Genomic DNA, 24905 nt, shown 5'->3' on the forward strand with positions numbered 1-24905 from the left:
AGTTTCTCCAGCCTGGCTGTTCAACAGAGCCGGGTTGGAGAAACATAAGTGTGCATGTGTGTTTGGCAGGCCTTAGACGGCCAGCAAAACACACATGCACACTTAGCTGCACTCTCTCCTCATCCTCCCCTCCCACCTCCCGAGGCCCAGCCCGCCCATCCCGTCACATGCTGCTGGCTGAGGCAGCAGCTGAAAGATAAGACAATAAAGAAATATTGTTTTATCTTTCATCTCATGGATTAGCCAGGGGGGTGACGCGCCTTCGCCATTGCAAAGAAGCCGCCCCTGTAAGCAAGATAGATTGAATACCATGTTTATGTTAATCTTCATGAACACTGGAGACAGCTTGAGTATCCTGAAGTCAATGGAGTATTCTCATTAGATTCTCATTAGCCCTGGGTGAAAATGTAATTATGCCGGAGTAATCGCACCAAGTTTGTTAATTTTGTGTTACTCTTGAGTCACAAAATTACAGAAAATTACACAATTACATTGAATCGTGTAATTTTGGGGAAATATGCTTACCACGAGAGCACTGGAACAGAGCGGGAGCAACTGCTGTTGTTTTCAGTTACATTTAGCATTTTTTCATTGTGCAAAATGGTCCCAGTTCCATTTCGGACTAGAGGGAGCATTTTCTGTGCTGAGAAAATAGCACAAAATGCTCATCGCATAATTTTACTGAAACTTCTTCTAATTAGGCTACAGCAAATTATGTGAGTTATGTTCACCTCTATTTTTGATTGGTCAGCACCAATTAATCTGTATATTAATACTTGTTGAACTAAATTGGGTTATTGGTTGAATGGGGTGACCCTTGTTCAAGCAACAGCCACAATCACTGTCAGGGTGAACCATAAAAATCACCAATTGAACCTATGCTTAACCTGTAGTAAGTAGCCTGGCACAAAAAGCAGTCAGGCTTAACTTAGAGGCAATGTGTGAAGTATTTATGCAACACACAAACAGTAATAAAGTGAAAACACAACACAAGAAAAATCTCACACCAATTTAGAAAAATAAAGCAAATTGTAATGAATATTTGCACCAACACAACAAAAATTCAATCAGTAGAACAGGAGTTATTAATTTTTAAAGTTTGTAGTAAAAACTAGTACCTGAAAAATCAAGGCGCCAACAGCGGACATCTAGTCCCATGACACGGGGACAAGGTCAAAAAATATTGCTGACTGCGAAGGAGCCCAGGTCAGATACAAGAACTGGATTGGGCCTAGTCGGTGCTTACCTTCGGACTAGGAAGAAATTTTGAAGAAAATGTTCTGAGAATGCAAAATTCTATGGTGCCCTAGCTGCAGGCAGTGTCGGAGGAGGGTGCTTGGTTTTGGGGAACACCACCCTAAGGCTGGCAGGACCAACACTTGTGGAATTAGAACACTGAAATGCTGGGAGCTTCCTTGAAGACAATGGCGTTTTAGGGGGCAATAATGGCTGGTCTAGACCTGCTTTGCTTGTCTCTCTGGTTCTCCCTGTTTAAATGAGAGCAATCTACCCTTAGCAGGAGGAGTGTTCTAATTGAATTATTTTGCCTAGGGGGAGAACAGCTGTTAAGGGCCCTCTTGTGTGATGTAGACCCACGTCTGCAGTTTGGGTCTGCAATTCAGCTAGAAGGCTTTTCGTGGCCATTGTAGCTCTCCACAACCGCCTATTCGGCTCCGTTGATACAATTACCAGAATTCTTCCTAAAACACATAATTATATTTACCTTTTTGTAAAATGCGACTTAAAATAATTTGTCAGAGCTGTCACCTGTAAAGGTACATTGTGGGGTAGACAAATGATGTAGGTGGCACAGCGCCCAACAGTAGCAAAGGCGCTATCTGAAAGCATATTCGACAGCGCCACTATATAGGTCAATTAAGTTAACGTCATCAAAAGCGGGTGCAAAGTTTGCACAAAAAAGTGCATCATCGAACTTTGATCATTAATGTTTTGAGCAGTTTTCAGAAGGGTAAATCGCGGCGTTAACAACTCTTGGTGGTCCCTGAGGGCTGCGGCTACGCAGACGTGTGAGAGGGGCCTGAATCGTGCCAGGCCAGATACAACCAGACTGCTCCTGGCGGGCGCCTCGTGTGCCAGGGCCGGTGGGTGGGACAAGACGGAGGCAGAGGGGGGGGGAGGGTCCCCACAGGAGCTGGGGAGGGAGGGTCCCCTCAGGAGCCGGACTGCATTCCTTCACACAGAGGGCTCTCCGCTGCACGCTGCTGGGACCAGGCTGCGTCAGGGCAGGCTTGGGCTGTCTGAAGCTGCGCGCATCACTCCTTTTGGTCCGTGTTTGTTAGGCCTCGCTGAGGGGACCGGCTCTCCGTATGGATGCGCGGTTGTGGACTGCGGGGCTTCTGCTGTGCCTCGGGGTGCTGCCGGTGGCCCCTTCCCGGCGCAGGGACCGTGAAGATGTGGCTGGGGCAGAGATGGCACAGCAGGTCTCCGGAGCCAGGTGCACTTCCCGCTGCCTGGCACTGCACATGACGCAGCTCTCCGAGGCCTTCAGGAACTTTCAGGTAACAAAAAACGCAGCGTTGGTATGTTTTAGGGTGCGCACCCATCATCACTGACGGCTCCTCGGAGCTCCTGTTTGCACCTCTGGATTTTGGTGGCACTCACTTGTCTGACCTCCTTACTGAGATAGCGCCCAGCACACATGAGTATGTATTCTGTGCACTATATGGCGAAGTGTACGCTTGTGGTATTGCGCTTTTATCTACTTTCTCGAAAAAAAATATTTTATGCGGACAGTGCAGTGTTTATGCTCCAGGTGTGTGTGTGCGTACTTGCGTGCGGGTAAGTGCACACGTCTCTTAGCACACGTGTATGCGTTTGTGAGCCATGCATTTTCTCTGTGCTTTCTCATTCAAATGTGTCTTTCTTTTGTACTGACACTGTGCATACTGCACACCTGCAGCACACTTAAGTGTGGGTATTTTGCGTGAGTTCGCGTTGTTTGTGAGTGATGTGTGGGGGTGTTTTGTGTGAGCATGTGTCGTGCGTGTGTATTTGTTCTCTGTGTTATATGTGTGTTGTGTTATGTGTGTGCGTTTGTTGTGTGTATGCGGTCGTGTGTGTTTGTGTGTGTGTTGTGTGCGTGCGTGATGTGTATGTGTTAGTACGTACTCATGCCCTCTCACACCTTGAGTGTGACCAGGGCCTCTTGTTCCATGACGTCTTACATTAGATGCCTGCGTAGTTCTGACCGACCTCTCAAGGATGAACGTGCGGGCAGCACGGTCTCTGGCCGGGTAAGAGGTGGCGTTCGCCAATTACCCCTTCCTGTCCCTTCTTACTGGACATCACGCGGCGGCAATGACCATTGGGCGCCAATGCTAACAGTCTTCGGTGTCTGACCGCGAAGCGGTGTCCGTCTCTGTCCGTGGGTCGCCGTCAGACTCCCCCTCCTTCCTTATCCGGGGGTGGTTAGGTGTTGGCTTCTGCAGAATGGATGTGGGTTTGCGCTGTGCCTACCTTTAGAGTGACGTCAACAGTTACACTGATATGTAACTAACGTGTGCGCATTCATTCATTCATCCATGCATTCCGAACTCCCTCAGGTACCTTGTCCGGTGACAGGTTGGCGATTGTGCTTTGCAGAAGAAAATTCCGCTCTCACATGTCCTGTGGTTCAGTGACAAAGGTGATTTCCTTTACTTCCAAGTATCTCACAAGTGTCTGAATATTCAGTGCTCAGACAGCATTACCCAGCTCTGTTGTACTGCCAGGGGCTTAGCTTGGGCAGTAAAACTGGGGAAGTGTGAGCTTCAGGCTTTCCAACAAATATGACAAGCAGGGCACATGAGAGGGACTAAAGGGGCAGCAGAGGGAAAGGAATGTGGATCGGCAGCGGTAATAAGTGAGAGAAAACACAATATTTTGTGAAATAAGCAACATTTTTGAAGACTTTCAAGCAGAAAGGGAGGGAGTGTGTGCCTTTGTGTCTGTGCTTGTGTAAACATTTCTTGTGAAACCCGACAGGCTCCTCACAATACCCTACTATAGGCACCTGTACCCAACTATTTTCCAGAAAATACCTTTATTGGGGGGTGTAATACCCCAAGCCCCCCGCCCCAAGCTACGCCCCTGCGCATTGCCCTTCCAGCGTGAGTGCAGTAACACTGAGGATGCGAGTACCGCAGACGTGAGTACTTCGGAATCAGGAAGGTAACCTAGGTTTAACTGATCAACCCTGTCACAGGACTCCCTCTCTTATTATTATTGTTGTTAGTAGTAAGTAGTGTTGGTGTTCCTGTCATTAGTAATATTGGTACCATTAGTAGTAGTCATAATATTGGGATTATTATTAGTAGTAGTCCCAGTAGTAGTAGTGGAAGTAATAGGATTGTTTTTGTAGTTGTATTATGGGATGATTTGCAGAAGTAGCAGGAGTTCTGGTGTTTTATAGTATTATTAGTAGTAGTTTCGGTATTGATATCATTAGTATTAGTTGTAGCAGTAGTGATAGTATGGTATCATTGGTATTAGTTGTAGTAGTAGTGGCAGTATTGGTATAGGAATCATTACTATTAGCTGTAGTATTAGTATTGGTATCATTAGTTTTAGTTGTAGTCTTAGTATTGGTATAGTTAGTATTCGTTGTAGTAGTAGTATTGGTATCATGAGTATTAGTTGCAGCAGTAGTAGTATTGGTATCATTAGTATTAGTTGCAGTAGTAGTATTGGTGTAGGTATAATTAGTATTAGTTATAGTAGTTTTAGTAACATTAGTATTAGTTGTAGTAGTAATAGCAGTATTGGGATAGTAATCCTTAGTATTGGTTGTAGTATTAGTATTGGTATCATCAGTATTAGTTGAGGTAGTTGTATTATTTTTAATAGTTGTAGTAATATATGTAATTGGTATTATTAGTAGTAGTGTTAGTAATGGTATCATTTGCAGTAGTTGTAGTAGTAGGTATAGACGTAGAAGGACTGGTGCTTGCAGTATTGTTTGGTTACAATTTGTGTGAGTAGCAGCAGGTCTTATGTTCTTAATATTAGTAACGTTGGTATTATCATTGTCACTATTGGTATTGTTGTTATCACCTTCATCGCAATCCTTGATAATAAAAACAGTAATAATTAGTCTAATAATAGAAGTTGTAGCAGCAGTAGTCGCTGTAGCAGTTATGGTGGTGTCATTACTATGTTAGTAATATTTAAAGTGATACTAGTAGTAGTAGTTGATGTACTGTTGTTGCTATTAGTATTATTGTTCATACTAGTATAAGTTAGTGAGTGATTCAGCAAGTGGTCGAGTGATTGTTTAGGGAGGAGCGAGTAAGAATGAGGGAGTGAGTGAAGAGTAAGAGTGAGTAAGCAATTGAGTGAGTGGGTACGTTTGCTTAAGTAAGCTGGATGAGTGAGTCAGTATAAGTGAGTGGGTGAATCATTGAGCAGGTTAGAGGCAAATGAGCAAAAGTGAGTGAATGAGTGAGTACATCGATTAGAGGCTCATTGGGAGTAAACGAGTGAGTAATAGAATTAGAAATAGAGTTGCCTGGGTACCTCAACACTCGCAATCTCACACTGCTTAATAGTGATTACAGGTAGTTTGTGTTTGCACTGCCAAAGCCAGCCTGATACTTTTTCCAGTAACAATGAGAGTCAGTGGCTGAGTGAATTACTAACATGTGTGAGTGAGTAAGCAAGCGATTGAGTGAGTCGGTAAGAGTTTGCTTAGGTGAGCTGGATGAGTGAGTCAGTATGAGTGAGTGGGAGAATCATTGAGCAGGTTAGAGGCAAATGATCAAGAGTGATTGAATGAGTGAATACATGGATTAGAAGCTAATTAGGAGTAAGCGACTGAGTAAAAGAACTAGAAATAGAGTTGCCTGGGTACCACAACGCCGGCACTCTCACAGTGCTTAATAGTGATTACAGTTATTTTGTGTTTGCGCGGCCAAAGCCAGCCTGATACTTTTTCCAGTAACAACGAGAGTCAGTGGCTGAGTGAATTACTAAAAGGTGTGAGTTAGTTGAGTAAGTGGGCAATGGAGTGTATGTGAGTGAATGAGCGTTTCTGTTAGCTGAGTACGAGTGCGTCAGAATGAGGACGTCGCTGAATGAATGAGTAGGTTAGAGGTGTGAGTGAATGAGAAGTTTACTGGAGATGACCCAGTAACAGTGAAAGAGTGAGTATCGGACCCGGCCATATAGATGCAGGGGTGTCTTAGCACTTGCACCCTCACCTTTAAAAAAAGTGATAGCATGTTTACCCCTCCAAAGCCAGCCTGAAACGAAACTCCTGCACCAATGGGAATGCGTGTGGCGTTAGTTTCTTGAATGAATGAGTGAGCTGAGTAAATATCGAGCGAGTGTGTGAGTGGCGGGGTTGCACGAGTGAATGACTAGTGAATGAGTGATCGTGCAAGGGTGAACACGTCACAGCGTGAGAGAAAGAGAAAAAGGAGACATACTGAGATGCCTTCTCCAAGATGGAGAGGCGATGGGAGAGCGGTTTATGGTGCATTTGTAGTTCTTACTTTGGCCACATGATTGGCCTTGGGGTACGTGTTAGGGGTTCGAGGTGTTTTAGGGTTACTGAACTACAAAGCAGCATCTGAGTTTTTATCCATTGGGTGCTCTGGGGTTGTGGAGTAGACATTGCTTGTTGGAGCGCAGGGTGCCTGATGGTGTTTAAGGTTTTGTTAGGTAGTATTCGTAAAGTGAAATTACTACTATACCTTGGCCTCTTGGTGCTGTGTTGTATTGTTGCTGGGGTACGGAGGGGCTTTACTGTGGGATCATGCCCACAATGTAACTTTTCTGTTTGACTCTATCAATGGGACATTTCAGTAGCTGACCCCTGCAGGGTCACCATCACGGCCATGGACGTGAGATATTGGTAATCAGGGCCCGCAGCTGCTGTCCAAGGTTGCAATGACACTAATCTGGCGGGGCCAGATGTATCAAACAATTTTGCATTCGCAAACGGTGCGAATCGCACAATTCGGCTGTTTGCAAATGCAAAAATGCCTTTCAAGATTTATGAAAGGCATTCGGAGTGCAATTTCAAGGAATCGCAAATTGCAGTTCTGTAAATAGGAATTCGTAAATAGGGAATTCCTGTTTGCGATTTCAAAAGCACATGTATCATGCATTTCCTAAATGCGAATTGGGCATTTAGGAAATGCAATTAAGCATGTGCAATTTTTAAAAATGCGTTATAGATGCATTTTTAAAAATGACATGCGCTTCACATGTCCACACATATTTTTTTGGGGTGCATCAAAGGGGGCCGTAGGCTCTCAGCACCCTGGGGTTTGCATTACCTAACCTAAATCAGTGCCTAAATCGTGTGACACGGTACATACTATGGAGTTTGCTAAAGATGGTTTTACACTATGTCTGACAGTAGTAAACTGCATTTACAGTGGATTTCCTTCCACTGGAGTGGAGTGGCAGCTCTTAGACTCCATGCCTTCTACAGCATTCTCAGTAAAGCGCCTACTATATAATTTTTTGATTCCAGATTTTCAGTGTGTGCTAGTTTCTATTTAACTTTTAAGGTCTTACTTTTGCTGAAAGTGAACCTTGATTTTCTGTTTTTGATGCTCTTCATTTTGGTGGCTGTTACTTTGGCCAAAGGATTCCTTCAATTGAACTCTCTCTTGCAAGGCTCCTTTTTTGAAGGTTTGTGACAGGTATTTTAAAGTTTTTAAAGAATGGTCTCTCTTTTCACAAAGTAGAGCCTGATATATTCATTGGGAACAACCGATTTTGCTGCGTGAGGTTTTCTCTGATCCATCTCCTTCAAGTGAAGCAAATCTGAACTCTACGGACGTTCACTGAGTTGTATTGATCTATGCAGAATAGCAGAAGGCACATGTTCAGACCATCTCTTTGTCAATGTTGCATTAGTGCTTAGGGGTTTGAAGCCTACCACTTCTATTTGATTGACTAAGTGGGACTGACAATTTCACTGACCTATGCACTTATGAAGGATTTAGCACCAATGGACATCCAAAGACTATGAACCTGTTTTTCCAAGGATGAAGGTTCAGGGTGCTTCCCTAGAAGAGATGTGTGTGGGAGTGACTTGGCCATTAGCACCTGCCTTTGTTCAACACGAAAGTTTGCATTACATGGGGTCCTAGACATGAGGGCCCTCTCGACCTTTGTTCAGGGGTAACGAGTTATGATGTAGTACACATTCTGTGAACAATACATCTACAGTGGTAGTGCATTGAGTTATGTGTGTGTGTATATTTGCACTTTCCTGTGTTGATTAGGGTTTCCTCAATACATTAATGGCTGGAATGAGAAATAGGAACAAGGAGATATTGATTCAATTACGTATCAGCAATCTCCATAACTCAGTATTGACTCTTTTGACTTACAGTCATTTTGCCCCACTCGGACTTCCTTGAGAGATTTTGGTTCGGCTTGTTTTTGATGGCTCATGGACACTAGTGGAAGTATTCTGGGTATGGATTTGAAGCCCTTCTCCACCCTGGAAGTAGGTGGGCTATTTTTTTGGATTGGTTTTACTTTGTGACAGGGCTTATCTTTACTATACTTCTTTTGTTTGTCCCCGAGTAGGCTAATTAAGTTCAGCAAGCTCGGAAGCTAATGTTACTTGCAAAAATATAACCCAAAAGATGAAAAATCTCTTGTAAGAATGTTTAGTGAGGTACCCGATCACTGGAGAAACCTATGGGCAAGCTGTTTGAAGGGTCACTTAGAGTTAGTGGAGCAATCAATCACCATTAATTGGTGGGTCATGCGCCCACCCTCACTCACGATTCTCCCACTCCCTTTAGAGTTGGGGCAACCTTCAGTTGATCTAGTTTAAGGTCAACTGGCTCATATGGTGGAAAGACTTGAGTTGGAGGCCTTTCACCACTAGGTGGAGTGATGGTTGCCTTGCCTTTTGTAAGGCGGGACAACCATCACTAGATTTTCTGGCCCAAGGCAGGCAAGCAATGCTTAGTGTTTACGGACAGGGATTTCAAGGAATGACCTTGACGGCGAGGGAGAGCACACCCCACGTCAAGGATACACGTTTTTGTTTTTGCTATTGAGAAAACAAAAGACTTTGTAGACCTTGACTAAAACAACACAGCGCCTGCTCAACAAAATGCTCTATAAAATAGGAAGGGCAAACGTATAGTAACAGGAGGGAGCATAATCAGTGACCATACCCTTTACAGTAGCAATCTGATCGACCTCATGAATATTAATAAGATAGGTTGCAAAGTGCGACTTATTCCGAATGGTTGCCATCACAAGAATGATGTCCTACTGGGGTGGCCACCATGTCTGTGATCATATTTAAAAACATTTCTTCAAACTCCACCCATATTTTAAAAAGGAAACTGAGCTGTATTAAAAAAAAAAGTTTACTTTTTCATAAGTTTGTTCAAGAGTTGGCAGTGGCCCCCCTAGACCGCTGTCTAATCCCCGACAAACTTTATTTAATAATTTACAAAGGGGGAGGAATCCTAAGGGGACTGCCCTCCCTTTGCAAATGGGTTACCACCTCCTTTGTGGAGTCATCAACGTTTCAATTCTTTGCGACTAAAATTGTGGAAGCAAACGTTCACATTTTCACAAGCACAGTGGCCTAACAATTCCTCTTAGGTGGTGAAAACGATCTGCCTTTTGAATGCCATTAATTATTGGGTGATGACAGAAAGACGAAGATGTGTTTGTGAGGGGACTGTAGAGAGGATGTGTTGTAGCTCAGTAGACACATGAATTAAAAACATTTATAAATATTAAGAGCAGCGTCTAGAAGCCTGGGAACAGAAATAAACCTGTACAGATGCAGGAGGAGTCATGCATTCTTCCCAGACCTGTCACGAGCTCGTCTCTGTACACATTCCACATTCCTGCATTTGGCACAGTCTGGTTAATCTTGAACTTACAATTTCTTAAAATACACACGAACATAATTCATCTTAAATTCCAAAAACTGACTTATGGGTCAGGTTGCGAACTCTGTGCAAAAGGCCAATGGAGTCATCCTTAAAGCCGTATCACATATACTAAAGATTAGGTGATATATATGTTAAAATAATAGTACAAGTTGAGCAATATCCAAATTAAAGTAAAAGTGAAAGGTGTGAAATATTGTTTGAAGTCTGTAAAAAATGCAATTATAATTCTTTAGAAATGGGGCTCTGAAGGAAACTGCAGCGGGAAATTCAAGAGGAGAAAAAACACGGTCCTTTATATCATTTTCGGGGATTCATTATTTAAGTAAATAATGCAGGAGGCATTTGAAATGAACTCGTACCTGGGATCATGTTCAGGAAACTTGGGTCACGGTGCAGGCGGGAGTGTGGTGCATATTCTGTTTCAGAGATATGGGTCTAGAGCAGAGGAATTGCAGACTAGGGGATGGATGCAAAGGATATGTGTTTTCTACCCTAAACCGGGAGCATCATTAAAATGGTCAAACTCTGTGCAGAATAGAGGATTGCTTTTAAGAGTAGGAATCAGCAGACACTTAACACAAGATATGCATAGCCGTCTTGTAATAATTTGGCTTTACCACTAGGTGGCAACCCAAAGCTGCTGCCTTACCTCAATTTATGAATTAAGAAACTGGGGCAGCAGAGGGCGCTATGACTACCAAGTAAGTCTAGGCCCGAGATGTGACCCAACTCACAGGCAAGCAAGGCTCTGACACTCCCCACCTACCATACACCAGTGCCTCCTCCCACTGTAAATAAAGGATGGCGTCATAAGTCACCCATGTGTCCTTAATAATCTTAATAATCAGAGGGTTAGTGCATCACCTACCATCACCAGATACACTAGTTGCACTGAATGCCCTTTACCAACCAACCTCTATGAAACCTGTGACCCAAACATACATATTGACAAGAGGCAGGGAGTAAATGACCCACCCAGCGTGGCAGGGGCACTGTGTCTCCGCTACCTAACCCAGCCAAAGGGCCCCAGTGACTCCTATCGCTACCCCTTCATTTTGGACTAAAGATCTTTTTTCCTAGATCAAAATGTTTTTGTGAATATCATGTAAAAATGCAAGTGAACCCAGTACATGCACTAGTGCAAAAACAGGCAGGCACACCATTTGCACGCCTTTCACCATTGCACAAACCTAAATGATATCGTTAGCAAGAATTTCACCTACCAAAGAAGCAGACTCAGTCAATTCACATTCCTAAATTGCAACATTTATTTTAAAATCTAAAAGACTGGTTTCCGTATATAGTACTTAGCAGAAATCAAGATGGTCAATAGGTTTGATTGTCATAATAGACCTAATAAAAATGCCACAGCGCATGCTTGGAAATTTGCAGTTTTTCTTAAAAGCATTTGCACCTTTATACACCCTTTCTAACTATTTTACCAAAGGGTATCCTTCATAACAGTGGGTTTCGGCCTTTTAAATGTGGTTTGCAAATATATAATGGTTTTGCCATGTGAGAATCCCATAGAACCAACTAAAAGAGTTTCTTCATACTGTTCTTTTCAAAACATCTTCAAAGGGCTAGACAGTTTCCACACCATTTCTTGCACAAAAACTCTGGATGTAAATTATGCTAGCATTACCTTTCTATAATATTGATTATTTTTTGGCAAGATCCTAAGCAACTTCACATTTAACACTGAAGTGCAATTTAACCTAACTGATTTTTCATTGGTGCAAGCAGTGCTTTATTTGTAAAACAAAAAGTTCCAGGGCCTACATTTTTTAGCAGAAACCTGCAGCCGGCGCCAGTGAATGCTGGGGTGCCGAATGCCAAGGCTGCCTAGTGGAAGACTATTCCCTCCTGCCTCTTTATCTCACCACCAGACTCTCCCTGCACCTCTCTCCGACTCTTGCAGGTTCCTGTTTTCACCCTTTGCCATTGCTTTCCTTCTTTCTAATTCTCATTCTTTCCCCTTTGTGTTTTTCACTCTCTTGCTCTGGGTCAAAGTCTGATGAAGAAAAATAAGTGCCCATCTTGACTAATGAGTGCCTTAGGATCCCATCTGCAACCACCAGCTCAAATCATGGAGGTACATTTTACATAGAACATGTCATTAACTAAGCAAGTTAAGAAGAGTCACTGGGCCTGGTCACTTAGAGTGGGCCCTTGAAGTACTGATCTAAGACAGAGGCTCTATCAGGTGAAACGAGTACTGTGTGCACTAGGTTTAGACACATTTTCTGCCACAGTTTAGGCTGAGTGGAGTCCTAAGGAGCTGAAGAGCTGGAGTAGCGCTATCTTACCTCCTTTAATTGGGGTAGATGCTGCTTTTGCCTGGAAATGTAGCAGCATTTGGTGAGATATCAAATGTATACATTAGAACACAACATAATAACATACAAAAAGCAACATAACAACAGATTAAAAAAAATAAAAGGGCACTTCACAACAAAACACAACAGAATAACTGCAGAACAAAGCAACCAAATTGAACTAATATAGCACACAATCTCAGTAGGACAAAGAACAACAGAACATATCACAACCATAACGTAATACTGGACAACAAATAAGCACAAACGTTGATGTCACGCATTACCACCTCCAGAATTCTAATTTCATAATATGGTTGTTAAAGGTGTTTGGATCAAGCACTGCCTTAACATACCACCAATGTCATGATGCAAGATCAGTCAAAACATTGTGTGATCTGATCCTGTGCGGTACTATGGAGACAGCTCTCAAATTCACCACCACCATCCCATACATGTAGGCATCTGTAATAAATTGGGTTATTACCTCCAAAGGATGTATCCTTAGCAAGTGATAAGTACACAATCTCCCTTTACTGCGAACCAACTATCCCTATATAGCACTTGACTCTCTCGGGGTAGCGAGGCAGAGTAGCCCAAGGCCTACGTCGGAGAGGTGGTGTGGGCTAGTACAATGGTTCTTAAGCATGCAAAAAAACACACCCAATAAATCATTGACCACTCAGTGATTTCACTCATAAAAAGTAAATGTACTTTATTATGTGCACATTACTCATTACTATGCATTAATTCACAAATATATACATGATAGCAGGTGGAAATACCTAGGATGACACACTGATAACGATCACAAGCCTGGCAAGTCCTTTACCCTAAAACTACAATAACTCCCTACATATTAAACATTATATAATGAGGTGTAGTTATCAAAAGTCAGGCTTACTGGCTTCGTCGGGGTGTCACCATATTACTGAATGCATAAATATTTTGTAGCAGAAATATCTCATAATTATACAGCACCATTAAAACCATTAAGGATAGTACCGTCTTCCAATGACAGTCATTAATACACATAATGATTAATTGTCCATATTATCAATAAAACCCATTAATTTTCAACAAACTGTATGTGTAAGTCTCTTTTCTACTTTTACACATGCTGCAAAGCAGCCTTAGGACCCATCACCAGGGATCTCTCTACTCTAGAGCATTCAGGCTAAAGCCACAGCTCCAGGAGAGCTTGAAAACTTTGAGAGATCCTTCCCAGATCATTCTTCTGTGCACCTGGGAGACTTGTGTGTACCTTGGAGACTCTGGCAATGCGGTGTGTTCCCTGCTGCCCCTTAGGGCACAGGCATGACAGCAGAAGAGTACTCTGCCTCATTCCTGGAGGTGTAGCCTCCCTGGGAGTGGATTTGATGAGAGCACACTGGTTCTCATTGTTTTTAGTGGGTCCACGTCTGTGTCCCTGGAAAAATGGGGATCCCCATAAATAAATGCCATATGGGAGTGTGGCTGCCCTTGTTCCAATTTTCTTTTCCACTTGGGGCCCCGGGCAATTGGGGCCCCAAAAGACATTTTGAAAAAAAGAGGAGGAGATCAAGTAGTCCAGAGACCAGAGCTTGACCTTGCCTGTGGAGCTCCTGAGGTGTTGAGCTCAACAAGCACTCAACAAAACCTGGTTCCATTCATTCCCAGCTGGGGGACAAATCTTCCCCCTCTTTTTTCTCTCTCTCTAGTCCGTTTTCCACTATTTTCAGACTGTTATGCTCCTTTGATCCTGCTGTAGCCACCAAGAGCATTCATTTGGGGCCTCTTTTCTCCTAAACTTTCATTTTCCTAAGGCACTTGACATTTCCTGCTCTCCCTACTCTCACGTGACATGTCTCACGTGTGGGCTCCTGACACTTTTCCTGGGTTCTTCTCAGCAGCACCCCATATCTCCCAAGGTAGAATGCCATCAGTACCTGCACTTGCATCTCCAACAACCTCTTTTTGCACCTTGCAGGGCACCTGGGTCAGCAGAAGAGAGGTGAGCCCCTTCTGGAGGTCCCACTACTACAGGACCAGTCCACAAAAGATCCTGATGAACTCAGAATGGGTGGTGGCCTAGCACCACTGGCCCTAGAGAAACAAAACCTAGTCCCTGGGTGCCAGTTAAAAGAAGTAGTTGAGTCCATCTTTACAACAGAGAGGTCAGGTTTCTTCTCTCCTCCAGCACGCCGCCCTCCAAAAATGATTCGCACAGGTTTAGACACAACTTTAAAGTGTCATCCTTGTGCAGGGTGTTTAAGTGTAGATGGAAAATTCCAGAAGATATTTTCCCAAACCATGGAAGGGTGCCTCTACACTGCCATTATTAAAAAAAACTTGTTTAAATCCGGCTGACACAAGTAGATACCGGCCTATCTATTGCCTCAATTTGCCCTCGAAAATTGTAGAAAAAGCTATGAACCAACAGCTTTCATGCTTTATACAGAGCGATCGGTTATTCGATTTCACTCAATTTGGGTTTTGAAGCGGGCACAGCACTGAGACTGCGCTGATTTAAGCTACAGTGGAGATAAGAGCCGCCCTAGATGGAGGAGGAAGTGTAGCCTTCATATTACTTGATCTGTAGACAGCCTTTGACATGGTCAGTCAGGAGTTGTTGATTGACCGTCTCCGGGAGATCGGGATTGAGGGGACCGCACTTGCTCTTTTGTGATCCTTTCTTACAGGGTGGGAGCAAATGGTGGCTCTGGAACAATTTGTGCCTGAACCATTCTCATTGCCTTGCGAGGTCCCTCAGGGGTCCTCGCTTAGTCCAACTTTGTTTAAGATTTATGTGACAGTTTTGGCTATGCTGATGAGATCCATTGTTTTTTCTTTAACATCTTAGGCAGATGACTCGAAAATTGTTGTGTCTCTGGCTAAGATATCAACATAGGATTGAGGCTCCATGACTGTATGCGTTTGGTTAGCAAGTGGATGAACAAAAAGTGCCCAAAACGTAGCTCTGAAAAGACAAAGGTAATTCTCTTTGGAACCCAGACTTATTTTAAGACCCCCCCTTGGTGGCCAGAGGATCTAGGAACTCTCCTGACACCTATAAGTAAGGCAAGAAATTTGGGAGTCAGCAGGGATGCCAAAGTTACTTTTGGAGATCAGGTAAATACAGTTTCCCCATCCTCCTTTTATAAGATGAGGATGATACAAAAAATTCCCTTTCTTTTCCCCTGACGCTAAAGAACGGTTGTAACAGTACGGGTGCATTCAAAACTGGATTACCGTAATGGCCTATATGATAATATGCAGCAGCAACTAGATAAACTTGAAACCCTACAAAGTGCTGTTGCCTGGCTGTTATGAGGGATTCCCAAATTTAAATCTGTCTCTCTAGCCATCCAGACACTACTCTGGCTTCCAGTCAGGCAACACATTCAGTTTAAGGTTCTGTGCACTGCTTTTAAAGCATTGCATGATATTGGCCCAGGCTACCTGATACATAATTTCAAGTGGTATGAGGCTAGTAGGAATCCACACTCCTCCAGAGCAAAGACACTGGTAATTACAAGGTTCAAATGTACCAACTGGGAGGCAGAAGTTGTGTTACATGCACTGCTAAAGCATGAAACATCTTGCCCCCCAAAAATTAGATCCATGCCTAATTTGCATTCCTATGAAAGGAATTAAAAACTTGGCTCTTCCGTAAGTAGTTCCTTCAGCACAGCAAATCTTTTAGCAGAGTTAGCACCAGGACACATCCAGGTAATATTGTGCTTTAAAAGTCACTTTAGGATTAACAGAAGTTGAATCCTAGGGTGACACACCATCACTCTGCCATTGCCCCCTCCCTACCCTCCTTGACAACATTTCGGGAATTTCCAAGCTGCACCTTCAAGTAGTCTGTGGAAAGACTTTCTCTGAGAGCCCAAGTTCTGCCCCTAACTGCCACAGCTGCCTGGACCCTTCCCTACAAAACATCTACAGGAAGCCCCTTCTGTGATTAGATTAGGTCCAGAGGTCCGGCTACTCTCCTCTTGTTCTATATGCCTGAGGCTCCACAGGCTAGTTGAAGTATGAAATGTAATCAGCACATGCAGATTCTGCCCCACCCTTTCCTCCACCAGGCCTAATTACTGGCAAATGGACTTATTGTGTAGGAAGGACTTTGATCATCTTGCTGGCCAGCGGAATAATTAAACTGGCCTAGGAGGGTAATTCAAAGGCCCTGATCTATTTAGGGGCTGAGTCAGAGAAAATGATAAATCTTGAAATGCCACAAGGAGTGCTGATATGTGGAAATTAATGTCAGATCTGCCTTGTGGATGCTGATTTACCATAATGTTGATGTGTCAACCCTGCCTCCAGGCCTAACTATGGTGGAACTGTAGTTTTGTGCAGTATTTGCCCATATTGAACAATACAATGAATCACTCCACATACTTCAGTGAAGAACTACAGATGTATATCCTCACACTGTTAAAGCTCACTCATAATGCAAGGTTGAACAAGTCAGTCCCAACCCATGAAGGACAGTCTACCTGTGTGCAGATGCCAGGCTGAATTAGTTGGTAGTCTCACAAGCTCAGTCTGCACACTTGTGCGCCCGTGTGTGTGCACATGTGCAACCAGACCAGAGCCTTTTATACCAGTTGTGCAGCAGCGGACCTTGTCTTAAAAGGTGTATACTGGTGGTTAGGACTCCAAATCCATTATAATAGATATTACAGTAAGTGAGCCCAGTACATGTCTATTCAACAATTGTTAGCCTGGTGCCACCTTTATATATGTTTCACGTTTGAAGTGCTTGCTGGTGGCTCATTAAGAATAATGTATTCCTCCTGCAAAGGGACTCCTGGCATTCAGGGCTTTTAATGACAATAACAAGTTGTTTGGATTTTAAAACTGCAGGTGACATGAGGGGCCTAGCTCTAGGGAGGGTGTTAGGGGGGGTGTTAAACCACTCTCATAAGTGTATTTTCTGGAAAATAGTTGAGTACAGGTGCATTCAGTCAGGTTTGATGTAGTGCCTGTTGGATGTCACAAGGAATTTTTACATGACATAAACGCACACACACACTCTCCCTCTCTGCTTTGAAAGTCTTCAAAAATGTTGCTTATTTTAGTAAATATTTAGTTTTCTCTCACTTAGTACCCCTACCATTTCACATTCCTCTCCCTTTCTACTGCTCATTTAGCCCCTCTCATGCGCTCTGCTTGTCGTATAATGTATTTTGACATCATATGCCAGCATGATTGTTGGAACATCTGAACCTCACACACCCCCAATCTTACGGACCGAGCTATGCCCCTGGTGACAAGATACGAGACATAGCACCATGTTAGGCACTAGGCAGAGGGGTGCGCTGGGCACTGCAGCATCCCCTCGAATGCACTTCATATTTTAGAAGACAAAGTGCCTGATATAGATTTCGGTGGACGGGTTACTCTGTCACAACTGTGACCAATATCCCGTCCGCCAAAATCTAAATCCAGTTGTTTCCTATGGGATTTAGATTCAGGCGGACGGGATATCCATCACCCTCCTGACTTGGTTAGTAATCTTTCTGCTGAAATCAAAATCAGGCCAAAATCATCGCTTTTTCAAGCAGAAGTGTATCAGCAGTGCATCCATTGGCCAGATACAAAACAATAACAGAGTGGATAATGCTGTAATTGGTTCCATTGGCCAGTTACAAAACAATAACAGAGTGGATAATGCTGTAATTGGTTCCATTGGCCAGTTACAAAACAATAACAGAGTGGAAAATGCTGTAATTGGTCAATGATTTATTTTTGAAAGGGAACAATGAAGTTATGGCTCAAAAAAATAGGTGTGTCCTAAAGTAACCTTGATTCTTCTAGTCAGTGCACGACAACCAGTAATGTGCATTGCAACTAAATGATGCTTCTGCTAGTGAAAGGAGCGCATTCCTCTGCAGCTCAGCTTTTGGATGCGGCCTAGACAGAGCGAGGTCAAGGTACCACGGGGACTGATTAAATCTCCTGTGAGGGGCCTTGTAGTATTATCTGCAACAGCAGAAAAGAACATTTGTTTCCAGCCACATTTCCATATAAGCCCAGTAAGCAGCTCAGTAATTGAATGAAATGAGGGCCTGACTGTATGTGCCACTCACTCAGGTGAGACAGAATGGAACTTTAAAGTTTATAGGTTAGATGCAATTTCTAGACAAAACAAAACTCACTTTTGTTTTTTCCTTTGCTGATTATCAGTATAAAGTTTTGTGATTTCAGTGGGCCAGGAGCGAGCTACTATTTCATATTCCCTCTGTGTGGTTGAGTAATCATTTATGATTAGTTCAGACAGTTCTAGATTAAGTTTGAAGTGATTGATGCTTGATGTTTTAAGTGTATAAGTCAGAGCCTAAAATAATACTGGTTTCGCTGATTTCCTGAGTTTTCTTTACTGGTCTTGAAATAAAGCTGCTGGGCACATTGCTAAAATAAAGCAACTGAAATAATAATAATAATAACAACGAAAACAATATTAATAATAATATCAGTCGGGAATGTGAATTGACTGAGGGAGAGAGGACATTCCTCTGCACGTGGATGCAGAGTGAGTGGAAATGGCAGTGCATGGATAAGAAACATTGGTAGATCATGAAGGTTACTTTGAGGGAATGTAACAGCCTGACAGAGAATAAAAACAACAGTGGATGAATGTGACATTTGTCAAGGGAATGGTCATGGCCTTTTGAATGTGACATACTGACCATCTGCAATGAAAGGGGTGGAAATGACCATCTCCATATTTCTTTTGGGGGGGGGCATGGTGCAGAGAGGGCCTTTTGGGCCTCAACTGTCCATTTTCAGTAATATATCCCCTCTTATAGCTATTATCCTATCCGTCCATTTTCAGTAATATGTCCCTTACACTGCTGATAATGGACAATATGTACTGTGAACTAACATATTTCAAACAAACAATTAAATAATCTAGATATTTGATTTTGGTAGTTCTTTTAATGTAACAAGTTTTACATGTTTTCACAAATTACTGTTGAGGGTATTGGACATGGAGAACAGATAGATAAATGAAGAACAGTATGATATCAAGAAAAGGAGGGGAATGCTTTACATGAATATATAAGTTGTGCTGTGTTTTATAGAGGATTGCTTTGTGAAAGAACTGCATAAATACATTTTACAAGCACTAGAATCAAAGCCCATGTGCATGTTGTGTGTGTAAGAAAACGATATATATTGACGGCCAACTGAGGGAAGCTTTCCATTTGTTATTCACTTTAGCCCCACCCTCAACGGTCCCTAAACAGCCAATCTCTGACTTTGGCTGCCTTCTACCATGGTGCCTCTCCTGCGCACTGGAGGAGAGTCACGGAGAACTGGTGCATCCGTTAGAGATCATCCGAGCAGGTACAGGATACTTTTGGCAGCATGCTTTCCCAGGCTCTGCAGCAGAGGTTGCACTCATGGGGTTCTTCCGGAGGAGGTACATCCCACGGATCAGGCAAACCATGGACGGTCCTGGGCAAACCAAAGATGGGTGCATCCTTGTGTGAGCCAATGGCAAAAACACAGAGCAGCCCCTGTTCTTGCCTCAGGCAATCAGACAGAAGCTTCCCCGGTTGGGTCTACGGCAATCTGGCAGATGTAGCTCTCTATCTGAGCCAATGGCAATGAGGCTCATGCAGCCCTCGGCCAGGCCTATAGCAAGCAGGCGTAATGAGCTCTATCTGGACATATGAAAGCCAGCCAGAGTTAGCCCCGACTGGGCATGCAGGATTGGGGAGACGATACCCTGACTGAGCCTACGGCAGTAACATGATTACATATCGACTAGCATTCGGCAAACATGCAGTTGCGGCATCGCAGTTCCCAATAGGAACCAATCTGAGGACTAGAGTATGGGGTCCACCAGTCTTAGGGTCCTCCATAGATTGCTTGTGAGCAGTTTGTTTGTTCTTGGAAGTCACACAGCCACCAGGGATGCACTGTGCCTCGTATCACGAAGAGAGTCTCTGCTGCTGAAAGGCCAAGTAAACTCCTTCCCTTTCTCAGTAGGCAGGCCTTCTTCGAAGGGTTTCTGAGCAGGTACACAGCTCCTCTGGTCAAGAGCCAGGATTGAGTAGAGGTCCCCTCACCTGTGGGAGTCTGGCTGTCATACACACACCAGACAAGGTTGCACAGCAAATCCTTGAGCTTTCTGTGGAGCACTCCCTCCCTTGTAAATAGAGGTTTAGGAACTATAACCAGGTAGGGTGGTTTGGGTCCTGCTTTCATATACAACTGGGGATCCACTGTCTCAAGCTTAGAACAAGTTTGGGGTGGTTTTCCTTCTAAGTGTCCCCTCCAGAATGTCCGCCAGACACAGCCTGTGTGCTGAGTGCACGCCGCTGTGAATAGAGGTGCTTCTTACTACATGTACAGGGCCAGCTTCACCTAGAGACGTCCTCACCTTTCACTACAGAGTGGTCCTACAGATGTAATTTACCTAATGGCATTGCCCAGGAACACTAACCAGCAGCTTCTTGCTGATCAAAAAGGTTTCAGAGGATTTCTAAAGGCAAGACTTTGACAGTCTTGTTTGATTTCTGCACTTTGTACTGCCTGCCATTTTCTGCCCCCTCAGCATCACTAGATACTACTCGTAAATCCTTTTGTGAATAGCAGTGAATAACAGTCGCAAACTTACACAAAAGTGTAAGTCTACTTTTGCGAATCAGGCCCATAGACTCACTGGAATGTCAGCCACAGTGAGTTTGCTGTACTTCATTTCAGAATGTTTCTTCAAATATCAATCTCTGTGGGTCTGAGCCTCTCAGACGTTATTAACCTTGGATAATAGACTCTTTGTTAGTGAGTAACATTGATGTTCCAAATCATTATTCCCTTTTAAAGTAATGCAGCTGCTTAGTAACTATTGGCCTGATTTAGATATTGGTGGAGGATTTACTCCGTCACAACGGTGATGGATATCCCATCTGCAAAAAATCCAAATCCCATTATATCCAATAGGACTTAGATTTCGGCAGACGGGACATTCATCATTCTTTGTGACGGAGTAACCTCTCCCGCAATCTAAATCAGGCCCTAAGTTCCCGATTGATATATTGGCAGTACGTATTCTCCAGTATAAAGGTCCGGCCGCTGGATTTAAATGCAGGTGGACCTTTAGTTTGGCCACAGTGGAGATTATTCTTTCTCCACCGTGGCCAAACTTCTGGGGAGTAAGGGCTGTTGGAGAAATGGCTACATGTCATCCTGTCCAGTTTGGATGGGCAGATATGTAGGCATTTTCTACTGTTTCCTACTGCCAGGTAAAAGCTAAGTCAGTACTGATTTGCTTTACGTGGGCCTCGAGGTCTGAATTAAGAGTTTGGCAAACAGGTACTCTATCGCAAATGCAATGTAGAACCCTGTCATCCAGACTCAAGGCCCGCCGCCCGATTTAGAGTCGAGTGGGAATGCAAATCTTATGCTGATGTAAAATACCTTTCAACAGCCCAACGGAGTAAGTGCCATCGAAAGTAAGCCCTCTGACCATTTGCCCTAGTCAGAGTGGAGAGTCATACGGCTTTTTTTTTTAACTGACCATCACCACCAGGTATATCCTGGTGTAAGAGACAGTAAAACAGAAAAAGACCGCCACACCGTATTATATAACTATTGTGGGGTCATTATTTTTCATTAAAAAAAAAATGACTTTGGGAGTTTTTTGGGGGAAAATAAAAAAAAAACTTTGGAAACGTTTGACAGATAGCCATCATGTTTGAAGATGCCATCCATTAAACTTTTCCTACACTGACATGAACCGCTATGATGATGGTTCCCGCCAATGTCTAGAGAAGTCTGCTGAGCAAAAGTAGTGAAGTCATCCACCATTCTGTCTGCTAAATCCTAAATTAGGCCCACTGTCTAATGTGGCACAGTAGGCGAAAAACATGCTTTGGAATGCCACCCTTAGAAATTGCCTGTTGTTAGGTTATTTGCAAGCATTTGTCCCATCACCTTTTGAGTGTATGATTGCCGGAGACGGTGCAGCATTACAAACACACTACTGCCAATGTTGTTGGATCCTAGATATTTGTAAATTTGTATCCATTCATGGAGTACTTCTATGGATGATTTGCTACTTTTTTGGTAAACCAATCACTTAGACTTATTTGCAATGGAGCGGCATGATGCAGTCCAGCTAGCTAAGTTGCTGCAGTGGACTGCATTACCTAAAGGTATGGTGCAATTCTGCTCCCTCCCTGTGCCCGTGCATTTTGGGTTGCCTACTGCCAACACAGCTACTCTTGCACCATACAGCATAGGTCTCTGTGTTATGTTAGGATAGTTTTTGCAGGAAGGAGTACATAGTAGACCGGACTCAGGGCCCTGGACCGAACTAACAAGGCAAGAATGTATTTAGTTGGGTGATGTCCACCCCAAACACCCTCTATGAAGCTATGTCCATGCCTATGTAAGATCATGCTTTTTGTTTCTAAACATAGATGCCTTCTAGCATGGATTGAGGCCTTCATACTCATTCCCGAGGTACTTGTTCGATATGTCTTCACTGGTTCAGCCACAATCTTGGCAGTAGTTTCAGACAGCTGAACTCAAAGGGTTTCTACCAACTTGAATAATATTATTTCTAGGAACGTGAGAGCTTGTTTAATCACACTTTATGTGGTGGTGCCTATTGTCTCCAGATTCGAGTTACTTTGTGTCCAGTCCTTGTGTGAGCCTATGATTGTATCTTCAACTAACTCCGCCACTTTCCATTAGATTATGTTGATACTCTTTATCAAACGTCTCATACATTTAGAGAAGATGACCATAGCTAATTTTTAATCTAGATGAGTGCAGACAAAAATATGTTTAAAATTAAATGCTGACAATTTGCCAGCCCTTCATATGTTCATGCTCCTACATTCATACTATCAAAATGAGAGCACAAAGTATATTGTACGACCTATGATGAATGGCTGAGTCTGACTCCGGCATCTTTAATAAAAATCCAAAACCTAAAACTGAAAAAAACACATAAAGAGACTTCCCCATTGATACCACCTGAAGATGGTGGGCGGCCAAAGTGGCGGCTGTTAATAAAACAACACATTTATGATTGTGTCAGATTTTATCCCAGGCGGAAACATTAGTGTGACATTTAATTAGGCATAGGGATTGCAGGTGTAGTGCATTTGATATTTGTGCACTTGTTTATTATCTTTAAACACAATGACAGCAGCCTGCTTCTTATAAACAGCAGGCGAGAGCAGTCAACGCCGGAATTCCACATGCAATGTATTTGATCCACTTTTGCTGTTGAAAGAACCCATGTTTTACTGCTTCTGATTTCATTCCGCCCAGCTAGTCCTTCTAACAGTCTCTTCATAGATGCAAACTACACCCCTAAGATATTTGAATGTTTGTAAAGGCCGAATAGTCTATTGCCCTTACTCTTTTGTCTACATTTTTTCATCTTCTGCCAAAAACCTCCTTAACGCTCTAGTCCTGACTGACGCGGTGACTGTACCAGCATCATCCATGTCGCCCTCATTACTCAAGTCAGCCCCTTAAGAAAGTCTTCAGTGTTACTACAAGCATCCAATACAACTCCTCACATCTAAGGCGACCTCACGCGAACAAAACCAGTCTCTTAGTCTCATAATCTACAACCAATCCCTGAACAAGTTCCTGTCTGTGGAGTTTAAATCCGTTGCTGGTTTTACCTTACCTGTCTTGCCAAAATGGCCTCCTCATACATGCTACACTGCCTGTTGTAACGTGGACCCTTTATTGATTGTCCAGCACTCACACCCCGACGCCTCCACTAAACTGAAGCCATCCAACCTCCTTTCATCTATCATTGAAATATTCGCCACCTACAGCGAAGAAATTGATCCGCTCTCTTGCCTTTCACAAGAACCATCAGCCTCCCATTGGTCAACTCAAAAAAATAACTTCCTGCTTGACTAACTACTGAGGTCATTAAGAAATCATCGCAACCTCTAAGAGGACGAGCTTACACGTGTCAATAGAGCATTCACTGTTGTGGAGTATTGTCACTTTTTCTATTACCACCCATTCCAGTCATTCCTTCATCCCACCTTCTACTATGTTCTCCTGTACAACTTTCCTGACCTCATGCATTTACTTCCGGGGGCACAATTGATAAAAGCCCAAAAAATTGCTTTTTATGGTTACTTTTTTGTTCCGTGCAAACTTGTGAATTTTTGGGATTCTAAAATAATTCCAAAACTACTTCTGGAAACAACAGCCGACAGGGTTCGCGTGTAATGGGCACATGCATAAAATGAAGGCATGTGTAGTTTTCAAAACACGGAGTGGAATGCATATAAACATTTGGCAAAATTGTACATTAATATATTTGCCCATTTTTCGTATTTGCATAAGGAACACCTTCTGCTACTGCACCCCTTTAATTTTAAGAGTATTATCCTCACATTCCCACCATTGATACTTGCTTACTCTTGCCTTTCACAGGAGTAAATTAGCATGCATTACCAAGGAGAGAACTAACCTGCTTACTCGTAACCAATAGGCAGAAACCTGTAAGCTTGTTGGTCTTCACATACCTTTATAGGTTGACCAGTATAGGAACACCCACAAACATACTTCTACCAGTAAAGTTTTGAGTTTGGAAATTCCACACTACTGATTGAATGTTCTGCATTCACAAATGTACTTTCCAAAGTGAAAATCTTGCTCACATATCTTGTAATTATGTGCACAAATGCTTTTGGGAATCGGGTCA

At 43.2% G+C, this 24905-nt stretch overlaps 1 protein-coding gene across 1 annotated transcript in view; it reads left to right on the forward strand.

Moving 5' to 3' along the window:
• Positions 1-2183: 2183 nt before the first annotated feature.
• Positions 2184-24905, forward strand: part of LOC138265432 (anosmin-1-like) — a 134490-nt gene continuing 111768 nt past the window's right edge. The window contains exon 1 of the mRNA XM_069213132.1: positions 2184-2519. Within this exon, the coding sequence (XP_069069233.1) occupies positions 2328-2519 (192 nt within the window). The 5' untranslated portion in view covers positions 2184-2327. The remainder of the gene's footprint in view (positions 2520-24905) is intronic.

Source organism: Pleurodeles waltl, chromosome 11, assembly GCF_031143425.1.
Source record: "Pleurodeles waltl isolate 20211129_DDA chromosome 11, aPleWal1.hap1.20221129, whole genome shotgun sequence".
NCBI classification, from domain to species: Eukaryota; Metazoa; Chordata; class Amphibia; order Caudata; family Salamandridae; genus Pleurodeles; species Pleurodeles waltl.